This window comes from Triticum aestivum, chromosome 2B (genome assembly GCF_018294505.1).
Source record: "Triticum aestivum cultivar Chinese Spring chromosome 2B, IWGSC CS RefSeq v2.1, whole genome shotgun sequence".
Taxonomy (NCBI): domain Eukaryota; kingdom Viridiplantae; phylum Streptophyta; class Magnoliopsida; order Poales; family Poaceae; genus Triticum; species Triticum aestivum.
In genome coordinates this window covers 251,721,762-251,733,149 of record NC_057798.1, presented here as the reverse complement: position 1 = coordinate 251,733,149, position 11,388 = coordinate 251,721,762, and the positions used below count along the sequence as shown (strand labels likewise).

General features: G+C 46.7%; 2 protein-coding genes across 2 annotated transcripts; one reads left to right on the top strand and one right to left on the bottom strand.

The window, feature by feature from the left end:
- The first annotated feature begins 377 nt into the window (after positions 1 to 377).
- On the top strand, positions 378 to 1,375 carry LOC543185 (protein H2A.7-like). Its single transcript, XM_044467408.1, has 2 exons — positions 378 to 671; positions 918 to 1,375. The coding sequence occupies exons 1-2, from the start codon at positions 483 to 485 to the stop codon at positions 1,131 to 1,133; spliced, it is 405 nt and encodes a 134-aa protein (XP_044323343.1). The 5' UTR covers positions 378 to 482; the 3' UTR covers positions 1,134 to 1,375.
- Positions 1,376 to 1,662: 287 nt separating this feature from the next.
- Positions 1,663 to 8,210, bottom strand: LOC123044611 (formin-like protein 11). Its single transcript, XM_044467407.1, has 6 exons — positions 7,381 to 8,210; positions 5,773 to 6,316; positions 4,827 to 5,691; positions 4,273 to 4,469; positions 3,419 to 3,654; positions 1,663 to 3,193 (listed from the first exon to the last, which is right to left on the bottom strand). Exons 1-6 carry the CDS (start codon positions 7,531 to 7,533, stop codon positions 2,363 to 2,365), a joined length of 2,826 nt encoding a protein of 941 aa, XP_044323342.1. The 5' UTR covers positions 7,534 to 8,210; the 3' UTR covers positions 1,663 to 2,362.
- Between the last annotated feature and the right edge of the window lie 3,178 nt (positions 8,211 to 11,388).

The following is an 11,388-nucleotide window of genomic DNA, read 5'->3' as shown; positions in this document are numbered from 1 at the left end:
TTTGCTTTGTTGCTCGTTAAATATTGCGTCACTTTAACGGTCATGTTGGATTTGTAAGTGCTTTAGTTTAAGGCCGGGCAAGCGCCTCCTTTCAAAGAAACACGTATCTCTGACATAAGGAAAAGAAAAAGAGAAATAACCGAACAGAAGCCCCAAAGCCGGCGGCCCATAGCCGCGGAGAGCAGCTGGCGGCGTACGACCGACCCCGAAACGGTGAAAATCCGAGGCGGCAAGCCAAAAACCAACCGCTCCACGGCTCTTCCCATCTGACGGACAGGATCTCGCCGCTCGGCGCACGTAATCTCCGCCACGTCACCGATCCGCGCATTCCCCTCGCATTGGATCCCCTCGCCTATATAACCCAATCCCCACCCACCGTTCCTGCCTACCAGCCGAATACCCACACCACACCGCCTCCGCACTTCCTCCCGGCGCCTCGCTTTCCATTTCACAACCGCGGATCCCCTCGGAGTACTGTAGACATGGCCGGAAGGGGCAAGGCGATTGGTTCGGGCGCCGCCAAGAAGGCCATCTCCAGGAGCTCCAAGGCCGGGCTCCAGTTCCCCGTCGGCAGGATCGCGCGGTTCCTCAAGGCCGGCAAGTACGCCGAGAGGGTCGGCGCCGGCGCCCCCGTCTACCTCGCCGCCGTGCTGGAGTATCTCGCCGCTGAGGTTCGTGGGATTCTGTTATCCGCTGCCTGATTTTGCTGTTTTTTGTGGTGAATTCGAGAGGTTGGTGACCCGTCGATCAGTGGTTGGTTCGGCAAAGTGGGGAATATTTCTAGGGTTCGGATGAGGATAATACTTGCGTCTGCCGGCTCTCAGATTTGTTTGGGCATAGGTGGTTCTGCTTGCTAATTCCACTCGAAGCTTTGTGGAATTTTGGAAGTAACCGTTGCGATTCCCTTGTTTGTGCAGGTTCTGGAGTTGGCCGGGAACGCGGCGAGGGACAACAAGAAGACCCGCATCGTGCCGCGCCACATCCAGCTCGCCGTCCGCAACGACGAGGAGCTCTCCCGCCTGCTCGGCATGGTCACAATCGCCAGCGGCGGTGTCATGCCCAACATCCACAACCTTCTGCTCCCCAAGAAGGCCGGAGGCAGCAAGGCCGTGGCTGCCGACGACGATAGCTAGATGACGACTCCTCCTCTGAGGTCGTGGGTGCTCGGCTGTATCCAGTTCTGTGTAGTAGCGTGTTCAGTTAAGTGTTGCCTAGGTGTTGCGTTTTACTACTACTAGGATGTTAGTACTACTATTAGTTTCTGAATCTGTGTGCTTGTACCGATGCTAAACTAGGTGTGGACAATGGTTACATCCTCTGTAATTCGTTGCTATGTTCTATAAAACGTTGCACCTATGGATTACTTACTTGCCAATTCGTTGCTCTGTTCTTTCCATGGTCAATTCTTGCCTATTGTTTCATGGTTAGAAAACGAGATATAGATGCGAAATCCTACTAATATTAATCTGCGAAGCTGTTCGACAACGAGATGTGTGCTCTTCTTTACAATCCGTAGTTGTGCTACGGCTCGAGATAGTGATAATGGAATTTTGGCGGGGAGTAGATGGCGAAGTTTTTCACGAGCAAGACATTTTGGCAGGAAATGCTTGCGATCTAACACCCGGGATAAAAAAGGATTCCGTAAAGAAATGGCAAGGGAAATGAAACAATTATCAGTCCACATATAGCAGCGCTGCACATTGTTTTGGGTGCCCTGACTATCCAGACGACAGCACAGCAGTGCGAATCTGGTACATTGCAAAAGGCACACCAAGTCGCGAACACACAGGATGTTTCAGTTGAAAGTATGACAATTTACAGCATTGCTCTTTGCAAAAGTATTTGTCAAGCGCAAGCAAAAGAATCCAATGTTTATGAGCCCGTGTGGTGCATCTCTTTCTTTCTAATGCTGTATTTATTCCTCTCCTTTCTGTGATGGTACAAATGTTAAGCGAAAAAACAGCAGGCAGTGTCACACAGTCAGTCAACCAGCCTGCTGCTTCTTCCTCCCTCCCTGTTATGCACGCCCTAACTAAGGGGTCAGTTTTCTTCGCCACCCCTTTCGACGGCTTCCGTTTCGACTTCTCCATCTTGATCGTGAATATCACCTTTGTTTGTTTGATATAGGAGCCAAAGTGCAACAATTGCCTGTCAAGGACGTTATGGAAGATGACTGCCTTCCTTCAGCAATTTTATTCTGTTGCTGCAACAAGTGACCAAAGCCAGAGTTGGCTTTATCGTCAATTTTCCATCTCTTGCCTTTTCTTTAGCTCTGATTTTCCATCTCTTCTCACTAATGTTTTCAAAGGGCAAACCTCCAAGCGCTGCAAGGAAAAGGTAGGTAGAGTACCTTCGTTTAGAGTTAACTTCCCTCGTCAGAACTAGAGCTTGAACTATGTGCCCTCCGGTCTTGAATTGCCGGAAAAAGGTTACGCCGGGGATCTTGGAAAGATCTGGGTGTGCGGGAAGGCAGAGTAACTTCAGTCTTCGTTTTCTTTGGAGCTACTTTTGATGCTTCTTTCACCTCATTGCACACCTTGTCAAGCATTGCAAGAAAATCCCGCACTACGACAAATAAACGAAGGCCCTCATCCTTCCCTGTCCTCCCATGGAAATAATTGACAGTGCTCTTTACCAAGGACCGTATTTTCTTCTCTTCCTCTTGCAAGAAAGTAACTTCAGTTTGAGACTGCTCCACGAAATGCACAAGCTTGCGGTGAAACCCACTATCTTCATCCAGACTTTTCATGCTTGTGTTCAAGAATTCTTTGGTTTTGCCAAGCCTGTGGCCAACACTTGTTACCGACATAGTCAACTGATCTGCATCAAGGATTGCTGCATTCCTGACATTTTGAAGTTCATCTCCTAAACTGGACACAACCTGCAGACCTAGTTGTTTATATTCGTCTTCAATAAGATCATTCTTGTCCACACTGGATATGCTGCCCGTCTGCTCCTTTGCAGCCCGTGCAGAACGGACACCTTCAGAATGGATCATCTCTTGAACAACAAAATGCAGCAGCGTTATCTTCCCATCAGTTCCTTTGACGTCGGAAAGCTTGAGCAGGGTGTCTAGTTTGAACGCTTGAGCTCCTCCTCGGAACGTGCCAACATTCATCCGGTTCCCTGTTTTAAGAACAGCTTCTAGTAACTTCAAGAATAGACGGCTGTTTTTAAGCTCCTCACAAGCCATCTGATCAGGATTTAAATGCCAAGATAGCAGAGATAAGAAGATCGGTAGAAACATCAAGGTGCAGGAAGAGTGGAAACATCTACACTACGATAATCTCTATTATTACTTGATAAAAATGTTCATCGGTTAAAGGACTAGAGAGCATCAAACAAGACTGATACAAGTCATACGACAGAACTGAATATAGTGTGGAAGCCAAACAGGTCATAATGGTAATGCTATTACCTCTAAGGTGGCAAAAGATTGCTTTACATTTGAAGCTTCCTCTGGTAAACCAGCCATGAAAAGTAATGCATCCAGGCGCTCATAGATATAAGGAATGTCGAAGATTGCTTTTAAGAACTGCTCTGCAGGACCAAGCTGTGAGAGTTCCCCAGTATATAGTCGAAGCCCGAGCTCCTCATCAGTACTCGGGACCCATCTAATTAAGGTCTGTATCAAGTCGGATGGAAGTTCATTTCCTACAAATTATCAAGGGAAATTGATAAGGCAAAAGATGTTATCAGGAAATAGGATTTAATCAACATGTTCTTTGTTCTAAATGTCCAAATAGAATAGTCAGAAGCACATGAACCCATGCTTGAGGCGTCCATTCCAAAATATGGAGGCCAGATGTACACAAATGTGGTTAAGTCTAGAACCAAATGCCGATTTGAGCATTTGACATCACTTGCATGCTACATAATCTTGCTGACTTTGTTATTAGTTCAAGAATTAGAGTTAACCTAGAAGACAAGACTCACATCAGTTTAGCAGAAATGTGTACTATTTGCTTTGAAAAATAGAAGAAGCAAATGAAATCAAGTGATTCATTGTCCTTAGCACAGAAGAATAGCCGCAACTCCTGATTGTGAAGACACAAATGATATACGCAGCTGATATATTATTGCATGGAGTTATAGACCAGAAGCTGGATAAGTATTCAATGTATCACTGCAACTTAAAAAAAAACTGGAGATTTGCCCAAAATAAAATAAAATAACTGTATCTACAAGACTGGCAAGAATCAGAAGAAGCCGCATTTCATCCAGGAAGAGCTGTGCACTTGCACAGTATAAACGAGTGACAGTACACTTTACCTTCCTTAACTGCACAAGAAACTTCCTCTGCTGAAACACTCAACGCCTTCAATGATATGGCCAGGTTCTGTGCCTTTTTAGGATCAAGTATCCTCACAACTTGGGCAGCTTCCTTTGATGTTAAATCTTTTTTGGCATCACCACTCTTCTTGTCAGCATTACAACCAAAAAGTGTTTCAATAGCGTCCTCGCTTAACCTGTGAAGAAGTACCATTTAGTTATAAAATGGTGCGATCTTACAATAGTACTCCCTCCGTCCCAAAATTCTTGTCTTAGATTTGTCTAGATATGGATGTATCTAATACTAAAACGTGACTTGATACATCCGTATCTACACAAATCTAAGAATTTGTCTAGATAACTACTCCCTTCGTTCCCAAATATTTGTCTTTCTAGAGATTTCAACAAGTAACTACATACGGAGCAAAATGAGTGAATCTACACTCTAAAATAAGTCTACATACATCCGTATGTTGTGTCCATTTGAAATGCCTAGAAAGACAAATATTTGGGAACGGAGGGAGTATATAGCTCAGCTATCTCTACCAACTTACTGGAATGATCCAGCTTTAAGGTGATCCCACACCATTGATTTATTAGCATTTGCTGCTACTTTATCCCAAAAGAAGGGCTTAAGCTTTGTTTTAGCTTCACTAGAATCCGCATCTGTGTCTGCTTTATTGCCTGACTTCATAAGTGATGGTGGACGCATTTTGGAAGAATCAGGCAGCGCTGGTGGTGGCGGGAGAGGTCCACCAGATTTTGATGGTGGTGGTGGTGGTGGTGCAGCTTTTGGAGAAGTAGGTGGTGAGGGTCCTGAGGGAGGAGGCGGGGAGGCTTTTGGAGCTGGTGGCGGTGAAGGTCCAGAGGAAAGAACTGGAGAAGCATTCGGAGGCGGCACAAGTGCTTGAGGAGCTGGTGGTGGAGGAGGAGCCTTTGGTTGAGGCGCAAGTACTTGAGGATGTGCTGGAGGTGGCATCATTGGTGTTGATCCTTGCACAGAACCAACAGAAGCAGCCATTGACTCGGTGGAACTGCTGTAGCTTGCTGGATCAGTGTTTGCACTTCCCTGCGATGTGAGCTTCACATGGTTATTTTGGCCAGTGTTTGGGTCTTCCTGCGAAGTTAGCTTCACATCACTATTTCGGCCACTGGTTGGGTCTTCCTGTGAGCTTAGTTTCACATAGCTAATTTGACCAGTGTTTGCGTCTTCCTGTGAGCTTAGTTTCACATGGTTATTTTGATCAGTGTTTGGGCCTTCCTGTGAACTTAGTCTCACATAGCCAATTTCATCAGTGTTTGGGCCTTCCTGTGAACTTTGATTCACATGGCCATTTTGGCCAGCCTCTGACTGCAATGGCAATGCTCCCAGCTTAGTGACATCTATTAGATTTACACTGGAAGACTTGCAAGAATCCGCTGCAAATGAAAGCATAAAAGTCAGTGGTAGAAGAGAGGAAAACTTTGACTTGGAGCAAAATGGATGATACAAGACATTACATAGATTCAGGAGTTGCTTATTATCATAGGCAGAAGCCGCAGAACTCTGGCTTTCACGGTACATGCAGCAGCCAACGCAGAGAAGAGCTAAAAGTGCTATAACAACCAAGGACACACCAATGACATTGGTAGTTGGCATGCCATCGCTGTCCTTTTTTCCTACTGATTTAGTTGCAGGCACTGCCTTTTTTGTAGTTGCTTCTGATGAAGCACCCTCAGCTGGTTTCCCTGGCGAAGGTTTTACTGCTTCATTTGCAGGAGCAGGTCCCGGAGCCAGCTCTCCTCTTATTGAGGCGGTAAGTGTTTTGATATAACCATCGGGTAGGTTATTTGCAACCTCAGAACTCTGTTTGCTTAAGCAGATCAGCAAAGTTTGCTTGATTTCTGGGGTCAATGAGCTGGCACCTTTTTCAATGACAGGGGAAGTTCCCTTATTGTCAGATATCCTATGGATGATATCAAGTACATGGTTGTAGTTGTAGTAGTTTCTAACATCTTGAAGGCTTTTCTTGTCCAATCCACATTTGAGCCACGCGTGTTCCACCTATAGATATCGTAACGAGTAGTCACCCTTGTCAGTGCATGAGAATTAATCAGAAACAGATGCTAATGAGATAAAGTAGGTGCGCATCCTTTTCAGAATAATAATATAAACTACCATGAAGTACCAGACCATTAAAAATATAAACTACTACCATGAAGTACCAGTGAGAGTCAGCAGTTAGAAACTATTCCCTCTGTTCACAAATATAAGATATTTTGGATATTTCAAAATGGACTACATACAAACTGAAATTAGTGAACAAACACACTAAAACATGTCTATATACATTTGATTCAGAAAAAAGTCAGAACATCTTATATTTGTGAACAAAGGGAGTACAATTTTTTATCCCATCAAATTCGACGCTGAAGGTTACCTGCTGTAAAACGTTACTAGTATGTTGGACTAAATATCATATTATCATCACATTCCTTACTTAACTCTACATGCATCATAGTACCAATAATAACAGAATTAATCCGACACATGCTACTCATTAAATAGGCAGTAATAATTAAAAAAAAAAAAGATATCATTAGCGCATAAAGATGTTCGACCAGTGCAGTGATGTGTACCTAACAGGAGGGAACGTTAATATTTTGTTTCAAAATCTCTGCTTCTGCTTGCAGGGTTTTAATCTGGATGGTCAGTATTTTCAATTGCAGTATAAAATCATAAACAGCTTTGGCCTCTGGGAACCCCTCGAAATTCAGTGATCTTATCTCTTCTGTCACAGGTAATTCGAAGAGCACCACATGCCAATTCTGAATGTCGGCATCATGAGCTAATAGAGCGAAGGCACCAACCTAAACACCATACCAGAAATATAGCCGGACAATCCTTGCAATTCTATCATTCTATGATCTCGATGGTGGCAATTCCTGCCTTCCTGAACCGGTTTTTTCTCTTGCAAAAAGGATTGATACTACTTAATAAGTTAATTCTCACTTCTTAAGATGACCCAAACTAAACTACTTTGCTCTTGATCACAAACTATGGAATGGCACCATCTCACTACAGATGTTACTACCGAGTGCGATGAAATACATGGATAATGTACTCACCCAATCGTCTACTTGCTTGATGAAGGATGGTGTCAGTGCAGGCGGCGACATATCGCTTGCGCCAATGAGCAATCGTCCGCAGGCCAATGGTACAAAGAGCAGCACGGAGATGATGCACGGCACGAGGAGCCATTCTCCCCTGCAGCGCCTCATCTTTTGCCTGCTCTTTCCTACACCGACCCGACCATCGCAATGTGATTCCTCCGGCTTACCGGCGGGAGGTTAGTGGCGATGGGCAACAAATCCGTGAGCTCCCTGAAGCAATTGGCCGACGAAGTCCAGTGACGCGGCACAAATGTTTTGACAAAAAAAAAAAAAAAACTCAGAACAATGCCCCGCCCAAGTTCGCGTGAAATCGGGGCAATGACCTTCTGAAATCAGATGCCTCGAGGTGCTCCGAGAAACGCGCCGATTTTAAGGCGAGAAAGCTCAGAAATAATCACCAATGGTGGGGGGTTTGGGGGGCTTCCGAAGCAGAGAACCGAATGCGCAGCCGCATTGCCCCCAGATCGAGGAAATCCGGAGACGCGGCCGGAGAAATCCGTCCAAGAAATCAGCCGCAAGAACGCGGGAGAGATTGAAAACAATCACAGAAAGAACAGGTCTGGGAAAATGCACCAACACAAGGCACCACCAAATTGGCGGCTGGACGAGCCACGAATTTGGGCGTGATCTGGAGCCGCCGAGGGGGCCAGCGAATTCTTTTCGCGCGCGCCCTCTCTCTTTTCTCGTCTCGCCGCTGAAATGGGGAGGATGGACGAAGAAACGGGGAGGAGAGTGAGAGAGAGTGAGAGAGAGAGAGACGTGGTAAGTGCGAACAAGGACGGTGATGTGCATACTGTACAGAGAGAATCAGAGAAAGTCACGCACATTTCGGATATGCAACTTCGTAAATCGTTTCTTTTCCTTTCGTTTCGTTTACATTCTTGTCAAGAACATTCCGTCCACGGTTGGTTCAAAGCACAAAATTTGAGAAAGCATATTAAACATAGGACACATGCGTCCATTTTTGAAATATATTGTGTTGCCTCCGTCTAAATACTAGGACCTACCACCTTCTTCCTGGTTTATTGATCCCATTATATTTTGTGTCAAATTTTGATCATAAATTTAAGTCGAGTGATATGCGCCGGTGCGCCGGTCGAAATTTGGGCCGGCCGCACCAACAACGTCGGATCAAACAGCAGGTAGCCACACGATTCTCGTCCCTTCCTCTATCGGATGTCTTTTTCTTTTAGAAAAAGAGCTTCCATCAGAAAAAAAGCTTCAAGCGTGCCGCCATGGACTAGCGACGCGCCCGGCTTGGAAGCACCGCCTGCACGTCTCTCCTGTTGCTTCCCTCGCCGCCGGTCGCTGCTCTCACCGCCGGCCGTCCTCGTCGCAGCCGCTGTTGCCTCCTGCGTTTCTTGCCGGCTATGTGCATGCAGCAATGTGCGCCCGCGGTTGCAGCTCCCCGTGGCGCCGGTCGTAGCCGGCCGCGACTCCGGTGGCGCCGATTATAGCACGCCGACAACGAGCTCGCAGAAAAGGAGTACTCACTCTCAGGTTGCCGGTAGCAGCAAAAAAATTACCGGTCGTAGAAAAAATGCTCGCCAGTTGTAGCAAAAACATCACCCATCACCACCACATGAAGAAGTGATGTAGCAAAAGACATAGCAAGTACCAGCAAAACATAGAGCTGGTTCCAGCAAAAATCCACGCCGACCGTGCGAGGCACTTCCATTCAGCAAAAAACACACGAAGCAAAATCCAAAAAGAAGTAGATGTAGCAAAAAAATTAGCAAGTTCCAGCAAAACATAAAGTTGGTTCCAGCAAAAAAATGTCCGCGGTGAGAGGGGGCGTCCAGTTCCAGCACCGACGAGCGCCGGTTCCAGCAAATATCGTTGCTGGTTGTAGCACCGCTGCTGCCTGGTGCCCTGGTTCCAGCAAAAACTTCGTCACACCAAAAATCGCCGCCTCGTCGCAGCACCGGGCTCAGCCGGTTCCAACATTTTGCCGGTTGCAGCACTCATCGGCGTGGTCACCGTGCCCATGGTGGGCAGCGCCATGCTCGAGCGGTTGCAGCATCGCTGGATGCCGTCTCCAGCACCAGTGGACGCCCCCGTCTCCAGCACCCGCTCCGCCACGCCGCCCCAAGGCTGCCGCCGGGTAGTGGTTAGCAGCGCCGCCCCCCGTCAAAGCCATGAGCATGGAGAAGGTGCAGGCCATGTTCACCCCATTGCCTTGCGCGATGACGGATGAGAACTGGTTTGGGATCCATGGGGAAAAGGAGAGGAAGTGGGAAATGAATGGACAAGAAGGCTCGTGAGGGGATAAGGAAAGGATAAACAATGGTGCGTGGGCCTGTTTTGATGCGTGGGTGGATGTATTGCGTGACGTGGAGATGGAGACCGGCCGAGCGTTGCGCCAGCCCGCCGATTACAAACATTTCCCTAAATTTAACTAACGAAATGTTCATACATGTCACAAAAAATTATATCACTGAAAACTATGTTCAAATACGAATCCGACGATATAATCTTTGTTGACATGCTTTAACATTTTGTTAGTTAAATATTTTGGTAAAATTTGGTACAAATTAGAAAGGGGACAAATAAACCAGGACGGAGGTAGTAATACGTTTTATGAGTTACCTTTGAGCATATGTTAGTGCAATAATGACATGCATGTTATACAAAGGATGCCGCTAAATTCGTATTTGAAAGGAGTTTCTAATGATATAACTTTTATATCCATCATCTCATCTCATATATTAGTGATTTTATTTATGGTCAAAGGCAAGGAAAAACTCATTAGCCCCTATATATTTGGAGCACCAATGTCAACTTACAAATAATAAAATTTAAGTGACACTAATTTACTTTTTGATGAATGCCTTGGTGGCTAGCTTCATTTCTTTTTTAAAAGGAAAACACTGTCCACAACTAAAATCCTTTGGTGGCTTCAAGCTGGGCTCAAGGATGGCGGCAGGCGGCCGCACCCTTCTTTTTCAACCTCGTCGAATGATGATGGCATCGACGGGTGAGGGAGTCCTGGATAAGGGGGTATCCGGACAGCCGGACTATATACTTTGGCCGGACTATTGGACTATGAAGATACAAGATTAAAGACTTCGTCCCGTGTCCGGATGGGACTCTCCTTGGCGTGGAAGGCAATCTTGGCCATTCGGATGCAGATCTCCTTCTCTGTAACCGACTCTGTGTAACCCTAGCCCCCTTCGGTGTCTATATAAACCGGAGGGTTTAGTCCGTAGGACACGACAACAATCATACCATAGGCTAGCTTCTAGGGTTTAGCCTCTACGATCTCGTGGTAGATCAACTCTTGTAATACTCATATCATCAAGATCAATCAAGCAGGAAGTAGGGTATTACCTCCATCGAGAGGGCCCGAACCTGGGTATACATCGTGTCCCCAGTCTCCTGTTACCATTAGCCTTAGACGCATAGTTCGGGACCCCCTACCCGAGATCCGCCGGTTTTGACACCGACATTGGTGCTTTCATTGAGAGTTTCTCTATGTCGTCGCTGTAAGGCTTGATGGCTTCTCCAACCTTCAACAACTCCGCCCAGGGTGAGACTTTTCTCCCCGGACAGATTTTTGTGTTCGGCGGCTTCGCACTGCGGGCCAACTCGCTTGGCCATCTAGAGCAGATCGACAGCTACGCCCCTGGCCGTCAGGTCAGGTTCGGGAACCTAAACTATATTGTCGACATCCGTGGAAACTTTATCTTCGACCGATTCGAGCCCACGTCAGGAGCGTCGAACGATCGCCACGCGCATGAATTAGATCTGCCGTCGGACAGTATTTGGGATATCGCGCCTGCCATGGCTTCGGACTTTGATCCAGAGCAGATCGTGCCATCTAAGGACGGGTGGATGGATCCCGCCACGGAGGTCGCACACCTATCGGCGTTGGAGCAGAACACAGACTCCGCTTCTAAGGAAATCTGTGTCTCCGGACCCCCGGACTTATCTTCAGTCGCAGGTCCCGGACCGCGTGCATCC

What these genes read in the sequence shown, in the direction of transcription:
- LOC543185 (XM_044467408.1), top strand. Translation starts at nt 483, where the DNA reads ATGGCCGGAAGGGGCAAGGCGATTGGTTCGGGCGCCGCCAAGAAGGCC. An exon ending in TGGAGTATCTCGCCGCTGAG is followed by an intron (nt 672 to 917) that starts GTTCGTGGGATT and finishes TTGTTTGTGCAG; the next exon opens with GTTCTGGAGTTGGCCGGGAA.
- LOC123044611 (XM_044467407.1), bottom strand. Translation starts at nt 7,533, where the DNA reads ATGAGGCGCTGCAGGGGAGAATGGCTCCTCGTGCCGTGCATCATCTCC. An exon ending in CTTAAAGCTGGATCATTCCA is followed by an intron (nt 4,470 to 4,826) that starts GTAAGTTGGTAG and finishes ACTTCTTCACAG; the next exon opens with GTTAAGCGAGGACGCTATTG. An exon ending in AATCTTTTGCCACCTTAGAG is followed by an intron (nt 3,194 to 3,418) that starts GTAATAGCATTA and finishes AATCCTGATCAG; the next exon opens with ATGGCTTGTGAGGAGCTTAA.